Below are 21706 nucleotides of genomic sequence, written 5' to 3'. Positions count from 1 at the left end.
GTGTGGTCATGCTTGCAATCATTTGTTGTTTACACAATTTCCTTGTAAGTGAGGAGGTATGCAATTTGTGTCAATTCAAGTTACGGCAGCAATCGGATGATGCCCAGCTATGAAAGTTATATCAGTTTAGGGCCAGAAGGGCCTCATGGGGGAAGAATGAAGAATGGAAATGGTATAGCTAAACTTCTTTCTGTTTCTTACCATCAGAAGTTTGCTTCATTCTTAGTTGAAATGTAGTCTCCACTTTACAATTTTGCTGTCAGGAATGGGTTTAGTCCTGTAACATTACAAATCAGAAAGTGTGCAAACTTCTGACCCATGGTGAAGATGAGACTAGCTTCTCCTTACTCTGATTTTGCAAAGTAACTTGAATGCTACCATGCTTTGAGTTTTACATGGACAGTTTACATGTATATACTCTCTGATACTTCTTGAAATTATCAGTAACTTTATTTGAAACCGTTCATTATTATTTTCAGCCAAAGAGTCATGTTGTATTTGTCTTGTCCCACCTCACAATCTGACTGAGATGTGAAAACACTATAGACTCCCACAACATTAATTTGCAAAGTGATGTATGCTTTATAGAAGCATTGACACTGCTATTTATATCTCTAACATCATGTTAGCAAACTGCAAAAATAATTGGTCCAATGGATGCATTTTTATGGTAAATTTTTGTTGTATAGAGAGAATTTATGGATAAAACACACACACACACACACACACACACGGAGGCAGATTCTGATTGTGGTATGGGCATGGAGTGGCAACACACTGCAGATGTATGCTGGAATGCTATGTGCTTCATGAAACATAAAAGCAGGTTATTATTGATGAATTGCATAACAAGGTGTCAAAATATTGATTTCTTGCATGATCCCCGCCCCCATGCAATCAGAGGTTGATCCTTACTTTGGATACGTTGTAAGCAGGCATGCATTTAGAGGAATGTGCTGCAAATAAAAACGGATACATTCCATAACCAGCCACTGAAGTAAGAGATGTAATTCAAACGAACGAAAAGAGAAACATTGCTCCATTCCAGTATGATGAAAAAGGGTGTGATAAAGTAGATGATGACGATGAAGATGCAGCCCTATTTTATAATTTCTGAGTTTGGTGATGGAGTGATACTTGAGACATGATATGTGTGGAAATATGATAGTTCGTGTTGTTCATGTTGTGCAGGCGCTTCACATCTGTCCTTGAACACAATATTACAGACAACTTAAAAACATTGCCAGTGCAGTGTGGATGCCCACTTTCAATTATCAAGAAAGATTTGAACTTTCTCCCAGTCAGGAGCAAGTGCGTGTGCTTTTTAACCAGTCCCAGTGAAAGTCTCATAGACCTTAACAGGGGAACTCAGCAGGCCCCCTGTAGGGTAGGCTATGGGTTAAGGGGTGAGTAGAGACAGTTTAGCACTCCAGGGGCACTTTAAGTCGGAAGTGATATACTTTCTGAGAAGGTCAAGGGTGCAGCTGTGACGATCCTATCTCTGACAGTAATCTGCCAATTTGGCTGGAAAGAGAGAGAGAGAAGAGAGAGAAATAGACAGGGAAGAGCAAGGAGAGAGGGAGAGAGAGAAGGAGAAATGAGATATATAGTGGAGCAAGAAGATATGAATAGGCAGAAAGAGAATGAGAAAGAGAGAGAGAGAGAGATAAGAGATTGAGTGAGGGTTATAAAGTGAGGATGGAAGAATGGGTCAGAAAGACAGAGACAGTTACCTGTAGAGGGAAAAGGAGGACTCGAAAGTAAAGGCCATTTAGAAGTCAAAACAGGAGGAGGGACAGGATTCTCTGGATTGACCTTGCATCAGTTGCCATGGCAATGACCTCTCCACCTTCATGCTCTTCTCTCCAAATGCAACATCTGGCAATTCCTAGAGATTGGCAGCAGTGTCAAATGAATATATTTCCAAGAAAACACATTCTCCTCTTCCTGGCATTGTGCTAAAATAATTTCTACGCAGAACCACACAACCCCCCATATATATTCATTGTTTTGCTGTCAGCTCATGAATAAGTTTGTTATTCTTTGTTTATACTGTTCTCTCACTCTTTTCTTCCATGGCAATGATGTTGGTATTATGTCGTTCTTAGCCAGTTGAAGACGAGTCCCAAAAATACTCAGGCAGGTGTCTATATGTGACCCGCTACAACAAAATGGTCCTAAAGTCGCGCACGGTCGAAGCCGTGGAAATCGAGTTTGAAGTCAGAGCATCAAAATTGGTCAAAACTTTCAATTTTCTGAATTTGACATATTATTAGAGTCTGACATGTCTTCTATCATCTGTTGAAATTTTGAAGCAAAATGATGAAAGGAAAGACCCCAAAATAGTGTTTTTCTGGGCCATGTTTTTTGGCGTTTCAACGAAGCAGAAACTGGTTCGAACATTTGGATTGAGCGCCACGGATAGACTCCGCCCCTAACAACGACCAGAGTGATCTCATTGGTCAGTTTGCTGCTTGCCGCTAACTGAGGCGTGAAGCTCGCACACTGCCCAGTCGACTGGTGCGTGCGGGCGGGGTGCGCTATGCCCAGCCGCTTCTCATGGCATCCTGGTCACTGATTGGTCGGTTAGGAGACTGCCGACGCTGTGTTTGAATGAGCATTTCGGGGGTTGCTAGGGCTTACCATCTATTGTCCGGAGGTGAATACTGACTTGCGTGTCCCTTGACCGTGATTGCATCGCAAGGAGAATTTTTAGGGCGCTTTTCTCGAAACAGTAATTTCCCAGACGTCTCGACATGCTCTCTTTTAAACATTGATATCTCCGCAGCCGATTATTTTTATAAGGTGTGTTATATATCAATTTAAAGCAGAAAGATTAGGGAATTGTGTCATGCAATTTTCAAATAATCGACCTCGCCCGACTTTAGGATCATTTTGTTGTAGCGGGTCACATATGGGAAATGCATTTTACAGCAAAACCAGTCCATCCTCAATTGATTAAATATTGGCCAAATTTTGATCTCAAAATTATACTTCCATTTGAGGTACATTTTGGTGCTTCTTCCAATTCCAGTTGTGTGGGTTCACTTATCTTTTCCCAGTTGGATAACCTCTGCCCGGGTCAAATCTCCCCTGGCCACAGGGCACCTCGCACTCTGCGAACAAGATTAGTGTATCGACTATAAAAGTGGGTCCTCCAAGCATTCAGTATGTTTTCACACGATGAGTCAGTGGAATTTAAGTGCAATTTCGGTTCCATTTCGGCGGGAGAGTCTTTTTGTGTGTGTGGGCGAATGGCCCCCCGGAGCTGACCGGTATTTCTGTGATGCAGGTCTGAGAGTCGGAGCCTTCGGGGTAGGATGCTTTTTTTTTTCCCCGTTTGTTGTTCCCTTCCATCCCACTGCCAACGAGGGCAGCAGTGAGCGGAGAGCGGTATATCAACGGGAGGACGGGTAGAGAACCTGCTGATGAGTGCCGTCAATGACGAGTCTGAAGTGCTACCTCTGTCTAGGCTTGTGGGGGCGGATTCTCCTCGAGAGTTGATGCTTGTGGATGGTCTATCTCCTGTCCAGACATGTGGAGGTGGAATTTTAGGGGCCTTCTACTTGTTTATGTGCTGCAAAATTGTCAGAGAGGGAGGGGGGACGTTGATGCAGGTGAAGATGTATGATGCACGAGTCCAAAGCATCATATGCTCATGAAAATACTGCTCACAATAAGACACTCAAGATATACTATAGAGGTAAGATGTATGCATGGTTAGTAGAAGGAAAATAATGAGGGTGGATCCAGATACAGTGAAGTTCTTACCTCCTTGTGTAATAAGATATTACATTTCGCACAGCACTTTGTTTCTTGGAAACTACTGATTCTTCTTTTGATTCACAAGTGCTTTTTTTCTGTCCTCCACATTCACACAAACAAATGATTATTATTTATAAAATGCTACTCTTGATCTTGTTAAAAGTGATCAAGAAAAAAATATAAACATACATGCAAGGAAGAAGCATCAAGTACATCTGCACTCTGATTGGCTGAAAGCTTGTTGCGATGTCATATTTTTAAACAACATCTTTGATCCATGCATGTGTTCTAAGCTCAAAGTTCAAAGTTCGAGTTCAGAGTTCATGGGTGAGTGGTTCCAAGAGAGCTGGGTCTTGGTCTTGCTCTAGCCTCATCAGAGGAGGGCCAAAGAAGGGCCAGTCTTGGCTGTCATCTTGAGTAGATGTAGAATCATTGCTCTGTTATCAATGATGGGATCACATGAAGACCCATTGAGCTGATATACAAAATGTCTTCAGTGCTATGAGCATGGCAGACCCTGTGGTGTTAATTGTTACCATCTACCATGTTTTGTATTTGTTAAATGCAGGATGGAATTTGTCATCTTGTTATTCATTCTTCACTAAGGCCATAATGAGAAAATTTTTCTATGTAAAAACTGACTTTGTTTCTTTGTATCTTAATGTCTACAGGATCTCAACAATACCGTCTCAGAGGCTACAGCTTTTCCTCCGAGCCCCAGGATCACGAGGTGGTGAGTGGGCGTGGCCTTACCCTCAACTGTTCCACCCAACTCTCAGAGGGCATCATCATCGAATGGCATAAAGATGACCAGTTCATCGACACTGTTGGCTCACGCTACTATAACATGCTGCCAACTGGGGCGCTGCAGATTTTTGCGGGCATCCCCGATGAGCAAATGCAGGGTGTCTACTACTGCACCATCTATCACCAAGACCTTGGTCTAATTGAGAGCCGTAGAGCCCATGTCACTATACCAAGTGAGTACAAATCATATCTATGAACCCGTTGATAACTAGAAGAGAATACTCTAGAACTTTCGCGTCACATTTCCAGATGTTTTGTGTTTATCAATATGGTGTCATCATTGTATGATGACACCATCATACATACCAGAACATGTTTATACAGTGTGCATTAACCTGTTGAGGATGAGCTGATATTGCTATAACACACATTTCCCAGAGACACCTGTCCAAGTATACTCAGGACTAGTCTTCAATGGGCCAATGGGGTTTTTTTTCCAAGTGTTAGGATACAATGAGAGTCCGGATGTAACGAGACAAATCATCCAGAACAGATGATCTCATTATAGTGGGATTACCATGTAGTAATTGCTGCATGAAAATATCTCCAAAATTTTCAATTTCATAAAGAAGTTCAGAGTATCATTAAAGATGCACACAGCAAACTGTCTTAAATCCTGTGTGTGATACCCCCTGCTTGTAGCAATGTTGATTAATAATAGGTATTGTAGTTTGGTCCCCTGATTTAGGTGAAGTTTACACTCGGGGAAAAATGATACAATGGCTAAAATCATCCATTCAAAGATTTGAAACTTCTGAAAGAGCATGAAAAAAGTAATTTTGCCTTCATGTTTGAAAAAAGAGTGACAGATGTGATGTCATGATGTTGACAAGACTTGTGCAAATCATGTAATATGTAGACAATGATCGTTGTAACGAACGTTGATGGCCAATTGCCCAAGAGACATTGGGATGCTAAATGTGTTAATGGCATATCGAAGCAATGCATCTTCCGAAAAGATGTTGGGTCTGTCCTCAGAATTGAGTTATACCTTCATTGCTGTTTTAACTTTGTCTGTGTCTCTGATATTCAAAATAGGAGTGAAAGGTGATGGTTTTCTTTAAAAAGACAGGTTGATGACGGTATCCAGCATGACTTGAAGTACCTCAAATAAAATCTCAGCTGCTCTGCTTGGATAGTTTCCCTAGAGTGCTACAAATCTCTTCTTTCCTCCATACAAAGCGTACACAAAGGATTTTTTTCTCTTCCCAGTAGATTTGAGCCTGGACACTCCAATTTGGGATATCCCTTCTTTTTTGGGCTCCCCCTTATACCATCTTAATAATCCCAACTCCATTCAAGTGTACATTTGGTGGCTGCCTGATTGCTTTGGGGATGACAAGTAGGGACAGTGCTGGGGCAAACAACGAAGAGGGGAAATAGGCGGAGTGGGGACTTGATCCCTCGTCTCATTGGTGGGCGCGAGATTCCGCACGCTTGACGTGCCCGTAATCCCCCCGCTTGTTTAAAAATTTGTCTGATTAATTGTGCATGATACTGTGTGGGGCAGGTTTCTCTCCACAGCCCCTCAGTGAAGGGATGAGATAGGACTTTAACCCGTTGAAGACTAGTCCTCGAGCATACTTGGACAGGCGTCTTTTGGAAGAACATGTCATAGGAAAATCTGCTCGTCCTGAATGGGTTTAAAGGCATGTGTGTGTGTGTGTGTGTGTGTGTGTGTGTGTGTGTGTGTGTGCTCATAGCTCCTCATACTTATTCCACGAAGACTTCCTCATGCATCTGAATTGGTAGGCATGAAAATGAAGTGTAGTATACGGTTAGGGTGGTATGTACTGGCTCATATGATTCCTAAATCTAAGAAATTAGAGTAATGTGCCACACTATATTATTTAAACTACAATTTAGATTTCATTTCATAGATTACACAACGAACAAACTCAGAGTCAGGGAATTAAAAAGTTGGGACTGGTGATCTGGCTTTTAGGATACCGGTACGTAGAACTGCACCGAGAGCACAGTAACCAACCTCATTGGTAAAAGTCTTGCCTGGTATCATTCTCCTCTTCTGGACATTCTTAATCTATTGTTAATGGGAACTACTATGTGCGCTATGATGTATTCAATCCATAGGGGATTACTACATTTCTGAGGCTAAGAGTTAATCGCGCAGATAACAGTGGTCCTTTGATGTGCCACGTGAGATGGATACCGCAAAACCAGAAGTTTTCATGCGCATAAAACTGTCCGGAATTTCTCGAGGAACCAAGCTTCGTGAAAGTAAAATGCACGTCAAAGTTCCTGTCTACACAATGCAGTGAATGCCAGTGGCGATTGGTGGAAGTGTCATGTGGTGAGAAAGTCCATTGGCTCCAATTTGCAAAAATTTCATGCAGCGAATGTCTCTGGTTTTACAGCAATTGAAGTGATTTTACAGTAATTACAGTGATTCAAAGTTCCTTAAAATATCATATACTCATGTAAGCCTTATGTACATTACTTTGTATTACTTTATATGGAAATAAAATCATTTTGAATTGAATTGTAATTGAAAAAAAAAAGGAATCATCAAAGAGCTATAGTCACTTTGAGCAAACTGCATCTCGTAGTATGGAATGTATGAGGTCAATGTAAAAAGAGGGAGAGCGGTAACAAAAGCCAAGTTTGATCTGTGAAGAATCCTTAAAGGAAACCAAGAATATTGTGGAGATAGTGCACAATGCTCTTTTGAAGGAGGACTCCGGTTCAGTGATGAGAAGTTAATGTGAGTAAAGCTCAGTATTGACACAGCTGAGCTCAATACACATAACCCAATACTCCATCTAACTCCTTGATTTTGACATTGAAGATCTTATGGGTAGACAGGACAGATAATCAGAATTGATTTTTATCACTGCAGCAAACAAAATCAGTGTTTCTATCCCTAAAGATGGCACGTATGCATATTTGTCCAAAAAGTGACTCACTTTCCCCACTCTCTGGCTAGAACAGAGAAACTGGGATGCCTTGAGACGAGGGGGGTATCAGGATGGAAAAATTGTTACACACGCAAACCAACGTGTGCCACCACCTCGTCAAGCCCCAACATCCGGAATCGTTCGGGGCGGGGACGACACTTATTCAAACACTGGGATTTGCGCTAATGAACGGAGTGTCATATTTTGAGTTTGCAAACCCGGTTGTTTTGCAGCAGCAGGGAGACTGTCTGGGGTGGAAGAGCTTGGGTCAGTACTCAACTGGGAGTGGAAAAATGCTAGGAGATTTGTCATCTGTGCCCCATCCCCCCCCCCCCCCCCCCCCCCAGGTCCAATTACCTTGGGATTACTATCAGCCCGGCTTACCCCGGGAGTCACTTGTAATGGAATGGACATGTTTGCATATCTCAGAGCTGTCCAATTAAAGAAGTAATGCTACATTTCTGGGCATTAGACGGCTTTTCTCCCCAGGTCGATGTCAGATCAGCATTGGCCTTGGTATTGAACTTTCTTGTCTCATGATCTCCTATTGTAGGCCTGGTTTATTTGGATATATTACTCATTTTGTATATATGTGTATGTGTATATGCGCGTGTGTTTGTGTGTTCTTATTTGTTGCTTACTAGTAAGATCAGAATAAGTATGTTAAACATGGATTGTGGATTCCGCAAGTACATATTCCTTGAATATCAAACTTGTGTACATGAAAGCGTTAATTTCATCTCCACCACAAAATACAATAAGGAAAAAGTTGATGAAAAAATAAGAGAGGCACTACTTGAAATTTTCTCATTACCAGATCACACTTACAGTGTTTGAAGAATGCTAGTCTCCCTGATAGCATGAATTATTCTTTTCTCAAAATGATTACATTTGTCCTTTCTTCAGCACACTCCCTTAAAAAAGATTTTGTTGGTTAATATATTTTTATACAAGTAGCACAAATCATTTTTTAAAAAGAAAAGTATAATTTCATCTTTAATATCACTCATGAGAAAAAAGTGAATTATTCCAGTGAGAATGCCTGGAATGATTCACCACCCTAGTGTTTGCTGAAACAGAAGCTCCCATCATGTCAAGACCTCCCTTTCATCGGGCAGCATCAAAAATTCTGCACTTGACCAAGTGTTCGTTCAGCATCAATGTAACAAACCTGATTTAGAGAGCTCAAGTACTAAGAGAGAGAAAGGGGGGGGGGGTGTGGATGAGAGAGGGTTGGGGGAAAAAAAGAAAATTGAGAGAGAAAAGTTGTTCTCCTCCCTTGAACGCAAATCATAGAACGCATCCTGTCATTAAAGACTGGAATCCGAGCCAGAGCATTCGGATGTTGAGTGGAAGTAGTTGATGCCAGTGAACCGTTCCCATCATGCATTTTTTTCCTCCCCTCTCCCCCCCCCCCCCCCCCCCCCAAAAGGAATTAAGATAAAGAGAACTGGGCTTGGACCCCCTGGGTTTGATTCGCTGTTCAAATAAGTGGTAGGAGTGTAAGAGGAGGGTATCAGCGACTTGGGATGAAGGGAGAGTCTGGAGTCAGATGTTGGTACATCAGGAGGGTAGGACTCAGGGATGCTTGCATGACTCATGGAGGTAAAGATACTCTTTGTGGACCACTTCACAGGTCCTCCTCTTTTGGATACGGAGGTGCAAAAGACGCCGGTTGCCTGTCAATCACAGCTCCAGTGGAGGAGGGCGTATTCAGATCCCCGACACATGTGGAAGATGGGAAATGAAACTCTCTTTTTTTTTCTTCTTTTTTTTTTACTGAAGGGTGATAAGATATATCAGTTCTGGCATACATTCCCCCTCCCTTTTTTTTTTTTGGGGGGGGGGAGGGGAAGGATGTTCAGGCACATTGGAAGTCTTGAGAGAATATTATCATTCAGGCATGATCAGATAACATGCCTAGGGATAAAATATTACCTGGAATATGAAATGTGAAGTTTGAGAATTACATATTGCCTTTGTGCACCCTTCCCCTCAAAAAAGAAAAAAAAAGATGTAGAAGAACAGAAATTATTACAGTCCTGCTGTTTTCTGCTAGGCATCCTTTGTTATGTTTTCAAAACTTCATTGAAGGAAATAGCCTTATAACTGGTAAACGCATATTTAATGGATCAAGCAAAATTGTTTTTTTATGTGTTGAGTGTAGTTGTGATAAATACATTTGACTATTCCAGTAGCGGTTCAATTCCTTTTTTTTTTTCTTCTTGGCAATGAATGCCTGAATTGCAAGAATGACAGATGTGTTGTCGTGGAATGGTTTTACCAGCTTCAAATAAATCTGCCTTGCTCAGTATCAAGGCAGCAAAACCAGGCAATGCACCACCATTATTTACTCTTTTATGCTCTCTTCTCTTTCAAATGTCAGTTCATGCCTATCAAAAACTATTATTTGAAAATCTTGAGGGGGGGGGGGGGTGGGGAGCAGTTGGAGTGGTGACAGCATGGGTGGGTGGAAACCGTAACTGAAACAAGTTTTGCAAACATATCACTCAGTTGATATGAATTCCTGGCGTAACATGTTGTTAAAGGGGGGGGGGGGGGAGGAGTATTCACATTTTAGTGGAGGCTGATAGTAGACCATGGAGTCAAAAGATTTGCACTGAATACCCCTATGCACTGTAACTCTGAAAATTTTTTTTTCCCTCTTCTTTCTTGTGCAGATTTTCATGCTATGATGGGGTAGTATTTGGTTGTACTAGCAATCTGTGTTCTTATCAGCAAGCTAAACAGAGAAGGGGATCATACATTGCTGTTTTTTCCTTCTTCCTATTCATGCACCCAACAATCAGCCGTGTTTCAATCAATGGAATAATGCATGGAGGTAGGGTAGTCAGTGTGACATATGCAAATATTGGCAACTCTCTCTCTCTTCTACACAAGAAATGCCCTCCCACAGTAATCGTATCATCAAGCGAGCAGCAGCGATTTTGATAGCTGCGCAAAGGGGATTATTGGAGCCCCGATTGGTGATCAATCACGTAGAAGCGATATTGTGGCAGACGTTAGAGAAGGGTTTAGAACCACCCGACCAAGGGCTTGTTCCCAAACACCAAATAGGCCTAGTATGGTGCTGTGAGTCCTAAGTGAACCATTGCAAAGAATTTAGTGTTCTTGGCCTGTTGTTCTAATCTGTTGTACAGTTCTTGCCACATGCCTGCTCAGCAGCCAAGAGGACTTTCACATTTGCAATGAACTTGTTTGCAAATGTAATTTTGTTGAGTAGATTTTTGTGAGTTTGACTACAAGCTTATCAAAATCATATATGTTTGCCCAGTCTTGGTCACCACATAATGCCCATCAAAGTTCTGCTCAATTTTAGAGGTGTGCTTTCATCATCATAATGGCATAATTTCTATTTCGCTAGTGAGGAGATCTGGACCCGAAAGTCACTATAAGCATGTAGCTTACATGTGTGTACAACCTCTTGCTTATAAGCATTGAATATGGAGATTGTGTTTTTGACAATATATGTGACAAGCTGGTATGGATTATCATTTGGTTACAGGACACAAGAAGACTAACTTCGGTATCTGAGGACCTAGAAACAAGAAAAGCATTAAGAAAAACTCGTCTGAAACACGATTATAAACAAGCTCATTTGTTAGAGTGAAACCTCCCATGAATTTTGACACAATGAGCAAGGAGTGTTGGATAAGCCACTGGCCATGCTGCATGAAACTGTAATAGTGGCTGAACATGCTCATGAGTTTGAATACATGAGTTCTATGCAAGGCAGTGTCCCTACATCATTGCCCCGCCCCCTTTACACCCAGACAATGAATGTATAGTATTGGTTTTTTGTTTTCATTTCTAGGATTTGTTTTGTGTCCATTGGATGCTCTTTAATGTCAGCATCAAGATCAAGGGCTTAAATAGTATGTCAGATGAATGGTGTGTTCTGTGTAATATACAGATATTTTCCTGGGATTCACACATTAACAGGCAAAAAACAACCAATATATTAAAGGAGATTCGACATCATAAACATCGTCATTGATGGGATCATGACTTGGCTTTTGTGTATGCCCAACCCTCTTGTTAGAAATTTAACTAAAGACAGTTGTTCCTGTACTATCAGTTTAGGAGTAAGTAGCAATGAATGCCATTGGATTTGTGCGATGCATATCTACACGTACACTTGCTTTTAACCTGGCAAAAAAGAGACTTCTCCTGTTCTTTATTACACTGAGAGAGTATGATGTGTACACATTTATGAGAAGGAACTAGAGGTGTATGGTAATGCAATATAAAGAATGACTAACAGAAAGAAAATACAATATCATTTTTTTCATAAATTTGCAACAAAACCTGTTATATATCATGGTCTCTTCTGTGTAAATCAAGTGTGCTTGTGTAGAAGTAGGGCTATGGGATTTTAATGATATGATTGTATGATGTGTGTGACAGCCTCAATAGGTAGGGAAGACCTGTTAAAAGATGTGAATAATTGAAGCTATCCTTGGGTTTGGCTGATACATTGTTACAGAGCTCAATGGATGGCTGACTTCAATGCCATCACCTACTGGGTATGTGGAGGGGTGAATACGAGTGGGAATAATTGTGACGGATGGTTCCCTTTTATTTGGCTGAGCTGGGATATCTGCTTGAATACCTATGCTCCTTTCATCCACATCGCTCTGCCTTTGTGCGGTTTGTTATTAAAGATACAATTCCCCGTCAAGCAAGGCAGGAGCAGTTTGAAAACTCTCGTGTTTGGATACCCAAACACACTGAGATATAACCAAACATACAGGTCAAGGGTCAGTGGGTGTGAATGCAATGACCTTTGGCACAGAATATCAGCACTCTTTCACTTCTCATCTGGTATATCATATACCGGTATGTTCATTTTTATCTATGTGTTTTATCGGCAGTCCATAATGACAGTATGTTTCTCTCGTTTCCGAAATCATATATAGAGTCGCTTTGAATATCATAAATGGTTGATTTAGTAACTACTGTGACATCAGTTTGAGAAATTATATGTGTTTTCCACAATAAATTCTTTTACATTGTGTTTTTTTTTAGAATTCATAAGCTTTCACCTACAGTACACTGTCATATAAAGAAATATGTCTAAAAGTAAAATTGACTTATCATTATTTCTCTAGAATATATTTGTACTTTTCCCAAATAACCCAACATATTTTTACAAGTTTATCACTGTTCTGGAGCATCAGTTTGCTTGTATGTATGATATTGTGTATGAATAGCTTTTTCTTATTGCAACCAGTATTATCAGAAAATGTGTCTAAATAGAACATCAGAACACATAACAATTACAATCTCAGTATCATATGCCATGGTTATAAATGACTATCTTGTAATATATTTCTTCCTTTTATTTGCACTGTGACTTGTCCGGTGAAGGAGATTTTTTTTTTTTTTTTTTAAACTCAGTAAAGATTGCTTCATAGCACATATGTCCATCCTTTTATGAATTGGGTTATAAGCACAATGGTATAACAGTACAGAGCCTGTTTCTTTGAATGACCCCAGCGTCCACTTTTCTTTTTGCTTGCTTGCCTGCTATTATTTGAGCCGTCCTTTGTGACGTTTTGCGACACACTTGCAGAGGGAGTTTGATAGTTACTAACCATTTTAGTGTGAGAAAGTCACTTGTAACCATGCGTATGCAGTGAATTTCTATTGCCCACTCTCTCCCTTCTCAAAAAATAGGCCAAATACATATGTATACATATTTTATTCTACTTGCCAAGATGTGTTTGTGGTCATTTTCCCATTCATCGTCACAATTTTTTTTTCTTTTTTTTTCTGAGTATTCAAAAATGTCAGTTTTTTTTCCCATTTCGTAAAAAAATTTTCACTACAGTTTGTCCAAAGAGAAGAGGTAGGCGGGTGTTTTGTCTGCAAATAAATGACAGGTTCACTGGTGCCTCCAGTCAATCCAGTTTTATGAAGTTTGTGGCAACCTTTGACTGTAGGCGTTTGGGTGGTGGGGAAAATTCCGCTGACAATAGACAAGGTGGGACGCGTCCCGACGTGACGAGAAATGTCGCCCCCACTCCCGTCGTTCTCACAATGATGAAAGCACGAGGGTGTAAATTTCTCACAGTGTTTTGGCCGCAGGTGAACCAGTTCACAAATTGCCCTTTAATTGTGTGTGTACGTGCGTGCATCGCATGTGTATGTGTAACTCTTTGGCTTCTTGTTACTGTCACAAAATGATTCAAATAATGTTGTATCCTGCATGTCTTTGGTACATTCAAACAGGCTAATGGATTTTTGACAAGATACTGATTTATATTTGTCACATGGAAAAGGAAATATATCTGTCCTTTGTATCAAGATGACATAAAAATCATTGAAATGTAAACTCTGTTCAGTGTTCAATTTAACTTAGTGTATAGAGATAAATGAATCAATAGTGTAGCAGAATAATTTTCTTTTTTTTTTAATTAATGAACTAAAGACATTACATTGTATCCTTTACATCGGTGTATCAAAGAGCTGCAATAATTTAGCACAGTTATGTATTTTTTTTATGAGGAACAAAGTATTGAGTGTTGTATCTATTATATATACAGTGCATGTATATACTCAGTATTTTCTTTTTTTGCTGGTATAAATGCGAGTGTACAAGTTGTGAGATGATGACATAATTACCTTGTTCAGTGTGCATATTGTGTTGTGATCACGACTGGTATCACTGTTCCTGAAAACATGTACAACTTTGACATTCAACACTTTCTGATCATTTTTTTGTTGTCCTGATATTGTGAAACTTCCACATTTCTGTTTCTTTGACACGACTGAAATCAATCCTAAAACTTGGAGCATAATTCCCCTGTAATGTCCTGTAACCCGTTATGGATGGTTTGATTTTGCTAACAACACGCATTTCCCATAGACGCTTGCACGAGTATACCCGGTACTCGTCCTCACCGGGTTAAGAGAACCAGAAGTATTTACTAGATAGCTACAGTTTACTTCTTTTACAAAAGAAGAAGAAGAAGAAGAAGAAGAAAATGTTAAAAGGTGGGCCATGGCATAGTTTGGGAGCGGGATGGAAATTCAGGGAACAGTGTCCTAATCGTACTAAGCCATCGCCTCTGGCACTGCTATAGAGGCTGCATCAATGGGCTTTCAAGGGAAATGGGGACGATAATTTGAGACCCTCTCGTCTCGATTTCTGCGGGTAAGGGAGCTGGGAAGGTCCCCCCCCCCCCCCCCCCCCACCGATCCCTCTGGCACCTGGCTTGTGGTCGAATCTGGGCCGAGCGTGGGGAGTTTGGACGCAATTATTGTTGCACCTTGCGCATGTACGTCAAGACATATGCCAGCATTAGGCCAGCTTATCGATCCATCCGTGTCCCGTTTATCGAAAGCAACTTCAGTGGCACATTGCCTTTCAGTATCTAGATCTTCCACCAAAAAAAAAGTTGCTGTGGCAACGTGAGAATTATGTGTAGAATGGGCAGAAGTTGTAAAAACTCTTTGTAAGTTTGATGAATGTGTCTCAAAACTGGAGACATGATAGTGAGGGGAAAAACATATTGTAAAGCAAGATATTTTTGTGGCATGAAATTTTCACAAATTGGAGCTCACTTCCTCTTTCATGGCATGACATTTTTGCAAACTGCCTCTGGCATTCAATGCATATAATATAGACAAGAACTTTTGCATGCATTTTAACCCGTTGAAGACTAGTTCCAAGTATACTCAGGCAGGTGTCTATGAGAAATGTGTGTTATAGTAAAATCAGCATGTCCTAAGCAGGTTGATTATGCGAATCTTGGTTCTCGTGAAATTTGCAAAGTTAAAATGCACGCGAACATTTCACATTTTACAGTAGCCTCTGTGAATTGTCCAGCACTTTGAAACCTGGTGAAGAGTATATATGTGTGCTATGTATATAAATACAGCCAAAAAGTCTTCATCATCATGTTCACTCTACGATGCAGCTTTAAGACCCCACGGGCAGAGAAATCAGAAGCGGGCCAGAAGTATCCCCTTTCGAGGGTAAATGAAAAATTATCGATTTCCATCTGGGAGTGCTGATATTGACTCTGCAAGCCGTAACTATACGTTGCCCATGCCGAGGGGCTATTTGTACCACCTTAACGGAATAGAATGTGTCTCCTTTGCTTCTGTTGGGAGGACAAAACATCTATAAGGGGTGGTGGGCAGATGGAGAAACAAGGATATAGAGTCACTCCTTTTATCTGGTATGAAAAGTGAATGTCACGCATGTGCCATGAGAAACGTTATCTAACTGAGATGTGAGAATACATATGGTCAAGTTAAGCTATAGAGTGTCATATTGCCTTGTTGATTTAGTACATTCTGTGGGGGTTAGGTACGAAATTTCTCTGTGAAATGGCTGGTTGCTAAAATGACACTTAGAGCTCTCAAAAGTGGGAGGAGAAGAGGCAACAAGACTTTGGTCTGTTGCTTCAATGTAAAGTAGATAGTCAAACAATCAAGTCATGATACTCATATTCCTGTAGTGAGCGATAGAACAAACAAGGTCAACAGCACAGTGCTGTTGCCAGTGATGAAGAATGTAGTATCAGTTATGAGTTATCCTGTCACCTAAAAGTTCATGAATTGATCAATTTTTAGTTTGTTTCCTACTGTCAAAGCAAATCAAAGACATATGGTGTAATTTTATCTTCCTTGAATGGAAGCTTTTTTTTTATTACTTCACATGTGTGTGTTGGGGATACATTTTTCCCCCATTTGCAGTGGTAATCATAGCACACAAATATTAACCCCCCCCCAAAAAAAAACCAACAACGACAACAACAACAACAACAACAACAACAACAACAACACACACACACACACACACACACACACACAAACAAACAAACATTCATATATTTTTTCATTTCATTTTTCCATGTAGATACACGTAGTCATATATAGATAACTAAATCAAGGTGTGTACCATTTATGTCATTAAACACAGTACAAAAGAGTAATGTGGTGAAAATTTTGACCATACTTGGTAATCGATTAGACTGGAACAACCACCATGCCATCAAAATTTTGTTGCATCATTGATGATCTGAATGAGACAAAGAGTCTATGTTATGAGTTTTAAGTCATTTGAACCCTCTTACACCCTTTGCCATGTCTGGAATAGTAATCAGAGTACATTATTTGTACATAACAGGAGCATATAACTTTCAGGAGTTCTGTGAAACAATGATCAATAAATCAACAAATGGAAGGGGGATGGCAATATTGCCAGAATGACACAGCATGAGGCCATGAGCACTATTTCAAAGAAAAAAGTAAAAACTGCAACAGCATTTCTATAAAACCTTGTGATAGACTGCTGAAGACACAGCAAAGAAACATATGAGGTGGTTTTATGTGAAGGATTTGGGTGCAGTTCACAGGTCACATTTTAGTGAATGGTATTCTAGGTTCCAAACAGCAGGAACCACTTCTGGTCCATGGGTTTGACACACTATGACAAGAGACTCTACAATAAAGTTCAATGATGAATGTGGTTAAAAGATGAGGTACAGATTATACGTTGTGTTCCTTCAAGTCTTTGTGCGTCACTGCTGGTACCAATTCAGAATTCTCATTGTGCTGATAACTCTTTTAAGATTTGGCATTTATTGATGATATCAGTGAAGAACTATTTACGCCTTTGTTTGTTTTTGTTTTTTTTATAGAAATGCTAATCCTGTAAATCATCATCATCATCCTCATCATCATCATAATCGTTACGCTAGATCAACCAAATGTATACAAGATGTATTTAAGTGTCATAAATCAAACATTAAAGTGTCATAAATTAAACATTGCATATTCCCCACTTGTGAGAAATTGGTCAACTCATATTTCATAATTTAAAAAAAATTGTCTTCAAATGTTACTCTATGAGAAACAGGTATTGTGCAATCTCCATGAATATTGCCTTGTTTTGTTTTGTTTTTTGTGTTTTTTTTTTTACATGCAGAAATTGTCATATATCAAATTTCTTTTTTTCTTTCAAATGTAATGATTATTATCAAAATGAAACAGCAGTCGAGACTCTTCTTTTTTTTTTTCCCCACCCAAAAGTGTACGTGGGGACTTCTGCTCTTATCTTTTAAAAAAAGATGGATAAAGAGTTTTTCTACGGCCACTTCAGAGAATATTGCTTTTATGTAAAAGATGGCATCTATTCCTAACATTCATATCAACTATATATTTAGAGCCCAGAATATTCTGTTTGTTTTCATGACTGTGTTGGTACCAGGTTTGCAGAAATGTTTTTTGAAGTGCTCTCTTGGAGTTTCCCCAAAAGGCCAATCAATTCATGAATGTTCAGTACTGCCTCTTGGAGGCTAGTGGTTCCTAGATCAAAGAACCCGCTCTCAAAACTGCTGGGGTTAATAGGTCATTGGCACAGAAATTTGAATGGCTACAGCTACTAAGACCTTCTCTTGTAAAAGACCTCTGTCTGCCATAATGCTTTTGAGAGCTTTTGATAGATATTGATTGGTGATTTTTCATATTAACTTTGTTGAAATTCACAACTCATAGAGACATGCTTTTCATGTGTTTGTTTGTCATTTCAGCTCTGGGGGAAATCACGCCACCATTTGGAGTGACGGTCTACCCCAGCGACACGGCCCGCTTTGAGTGCAATGTAACCGGAACGGCCCCTAAAGTCTTCACGTGAGTGGAATCCTTAATGGACCGACTCCTGACTGCGGTCATCAGCGGGATCCCATACCTTCAGATGCCTTTAGCTCAGTTAATTCAAAGGGAGAAAGAGAGAGAGAGTGAACGGAAAACTACAAATTTGTAAAGAAGTGTCTTCTCGGAGGCCAAGAAAGATGCAGGAAAATGTTTTTCCTACAATCATTGTAGACATCAGTCACATACATATGCAACAGAATGTGTATCTGGAAAAGTGACTTAAGTCACACTTGTATAGTCCCAGCTGAGTGTTTAGTCAACAAAGGAGATGCCAACTGTTACTTTGGTGCAATATCTAGTACTTTTTCCCCGTTTTTTAAAGACCCAAAATACTGCAGGTTTCATGGAAACTACTCTCTTTTTTCCCAAATTGTGCTACTGCACATGTCTATTTCAGAAAGGTAAAAATACAGTTTTTCCACCAAAAATACACTTTTTCCTGCCATCAGAATACTGCAATGACATTGTCAAGATTGACATCCCCTTAACCATTAACTTTCATAGAGTTTGACAGCTATGTGTAGGGTAGCTCCAATATCATGAATTTGATTTGAAAGGCATAATTTATGTTTGACCCGTTGAGGACGAGTCCCAAGTATACTTGGGCAAGGTCTATGGGAAATGCGTGTTGTAGCAAAATCAAACTGTCCTCAATGGGTTAAAATGCCAAATTTCAGTAGTGATGATGAGGAAGGTGTTCTAACCTTAAAGTCAATATAGATTATAAGAAGAAAAAATAGTCTTTGTGGGTTTAATTTCATGAAAATCTGCCTAACACCAAGAGACATTGGTAATCTTCTATCAATAGACATATAGCAATTCAGGTGCACAGCCCCATTTCAGCTAATTCTTTGCTAGACCTACAATAGCTGGTCTAGGATCCTGGGCATCCAGAGAAAAGACAGACACAGTTACACATGAATAGAGTAATGTCTTATCCAGTGTCACACAGATATCAGCCAACATTCAATGAGTGAAAAATGTGGCGCATATACCAATACACATACATTTGATTTCACCCTTTCATAGCCAAATTAAGCCAAGACTGTCATGTGCAAAAGCAATGGCATTTTGAGACTGGTTTTGAGAGGGCTCAGTTCTGGTCAGATCAAGCCACCTGTGTCCGTTACTCTTGAGCAGTTGTAGCTTAAAAGGGATAAACACCAGGTCACCAAAAATGGATAATCCTTATCTCGTTAAAGTCATGCTGGAGAAAGTGTAATAGAATTATGTCTTCCAATTTGTACTACCAGTAATCTCTTCTGTGTTTGCAATTCCCTTGCAATATGGACCAAGGTGCATAATGCATGGAGATATATTTCTTGAGAGTCAAATGCTAGAAAGAAGACCAAAATACACTTGTCTGGACAGCTGCTTTGTATACAGTACACAAGATATACTCTTGACACATTGAGGATGGACTGATTTTACTTTAACACGCATTTCCCATAGACACCTGATCGAGTATTCTCAGGACTCGTCTTCAACGGGTTAAAATTCAGATTTTTACACAAAACTGAATTCCCCTGAAATGATGGCGTGTTCCCGCCAAACAAACATTGAACAGGGTATCTTGAATTAATACTACTTATTATTGATAATACTACACAGAATTCAGGGTCAAGGCATTGTTATTCTTACTCTAACTAATAACTCTATGAAAAGGGAATAAAAGAGTCAGTTTTGGTTAGATGATAACATGTCTTTTTATTTTTCAAATTACTTTCAGGAATTCACACAAAAATTTTATCTGCCTTTGGTTGGTTTTCTTCTAGATTCTGGAGTCACACAGTGCATTGTTCAGTCTTCATTGTAGGCATTTAACAAAACAGATTTAGGCTTTATGTTGAATGGTGGGAAAAGTGTCTTATTCATGATGCAAAATTACAACAGCATTACTCCTGGTTTCTGCACAGCTAAAACTGTGCAGAAATGTCTTTTCTAAACTGTGCTTTTCACTGTGCCAGAATGGTAAAAAAGAGGATGAGGGATGACAAAAAAAGGTTCAGCTGCCTTTCCTCATACTAACAGCACTGTGCTAATGTCTTCATGTGCATTGCACAGAGTCTCCATTGTTTGTTTTTTTCTTTTTCGATATGACTTTTTCTTCTTAACTCACTTTTACAAATACAGGAACTGTTTGATATACTTTGCTCCTATCTTTTTCTTTAAGGCATTAGCAAATGGTCTGAAAGCCTTTCATATAAAGATATTTGCAGAGGTAGGTCAAAATATGTTAATGCAAAATATCTCATTCTTTGCCGACGTTTTCTTTCAGGTGGCAGAAAGACCGGCAGAATATTGACCTCACCGAAGAGCGCTACGCTTCTCGCTACACTCTGCTTCCCAGTGGAGCACTCGAGATTCAGGACGTGAGGGCGACAGACGCGGGGAGCTACCGATGCCGAGTCGAGAGCCCTCTCCTGCCCAACGTGAGACGACGCAGCACGGAAGCCGAACTTGTGGTTAAATCAGGTAGATAGTCCCATGGTTCCCCTTTCCCACTTTATGAGTTCCCCACCCTCCATTCTGCAAGATTTATATCCATTTTTCCTGAATGGTACTGGATGTCAGGTGAAAACACACATGACTGCCTTCATCGAACCTGAGCAAATATTGTCTACCTGTGCTGTTACCAGATAATGTGTCCAAGAATTTTGGAGTACACTATAAATGCATGGTGCACATTCCTACATTTTACATGAGTATGTCAGAATTTTTTTTCTTTTTTCATCTACATGACTCTGAAAGTGTACCCTATATATGTTCACTGTAATTTTGCATCAAGAATTTCATATGCACAAGTTTTAATATTCAAAGACTTTTCTTGTCATGATAACACAGTCAACTGTCCATGGTATCAAGTCGATCTTTACTTGGTTGCACAATTCTGTAATATTGACAAAGTAACTGTAGAGAAAAATATGCAGGAGATGTACAGATTTTTACAAATTTTAAGGGTAAATATCTCAGCATTTTCCAGCTTAAGTTGAATGATATTTTACACAGTATGTGTGCACCTGAATGCCATCATTGAGCAAGTGCTGAGCGAATGTCATTCACTCGCAAATTTTTTGAAGCACAATCAACACGATCTTCATACTGTATCAAAGTACAAAAGTGAAAACTGGAAATACATGTCTAATTGGTTTAACCCATTGAGGACGGACTGATTTTGCTACAACACGCATTTCCCATAGACACCTACCCAAGTATACTCAAGACTCGCACTCAATGGGTTAAAGACACTTCTTCAATTTTGCATGTTGCCACCACACCTAGATGAATATTTTTGGTGCTCCTAGCCTAATCTGCGTAATATTTTATTTTGCTCCCTTGCGCCGTCAAGATCCACCTCCAGCCCAGCGTCCAGTGGACCTGTCCTTTTTGGTGGCGCCAGGACCAGACAAGATTGAGGCCCTTCTTGGCGACACCCTGACGCTAGAAGCGGCCACCACAGAACCTGCAACACTGACGTGGTACAAGGGTGACAAGCAGATAGTGCCGTAAGTTGATATTTGTCTGTA

At 40.0% G+C, this 21706-nt stretch overlaps 1 protein-coding gene across 2 annotated transcripts in view; it reads left to right on the top strand.

Annotated features, from left to right (window-relative positions):
* The window catches only part of LOC139730584 (netrin receptor DCC-like), a 134710-nt gene that overhangs the window by 84910 nt on the left and 28094 nt on the right, over positions 1-21706 (top strand). For both annotated transcript variants that reach the window (XM_071641440.1, XM_071641439.1), the window contains exons 2-5: positions 4437-4745; positions 18056-18155; positions 20458-20654; positions 21529-21685. In XM_071641440.1, the coding sequence (XP_071497541.1) occupies positions 4437-4745; positions 18056-18155; positions 20458-20654; positions 21529-21685 (763 nt within the window). The remainder of the gene's footprint in view (positions 1-4436; positions 4746-18055; positions 18156-20457; positions 20655-21528; positions 21686-21706) is intronic.

This window comes from Diadema antillarum, unplaced genomic scaffold, assembly GCF_040938485.1.
Source record: "Diadema antillarum isolate AM-2024a unplaced genomic scaffold, OU_Dant_1.0 seq00000321_RagTag, whole genome shotgun sequence".
Classification (NCBI taxonomy): domain Eukaryota; kingdom Metazoa; phylum Echinodermata; class Echinoidea; order Diadematoida; family Diadematidae; genus Diadema; species Diadema antillarum.
Note: the sequence above shows the minus strand (reverse complement) of the source record. Positions and strands in the feature narration are given on the sequence as shown.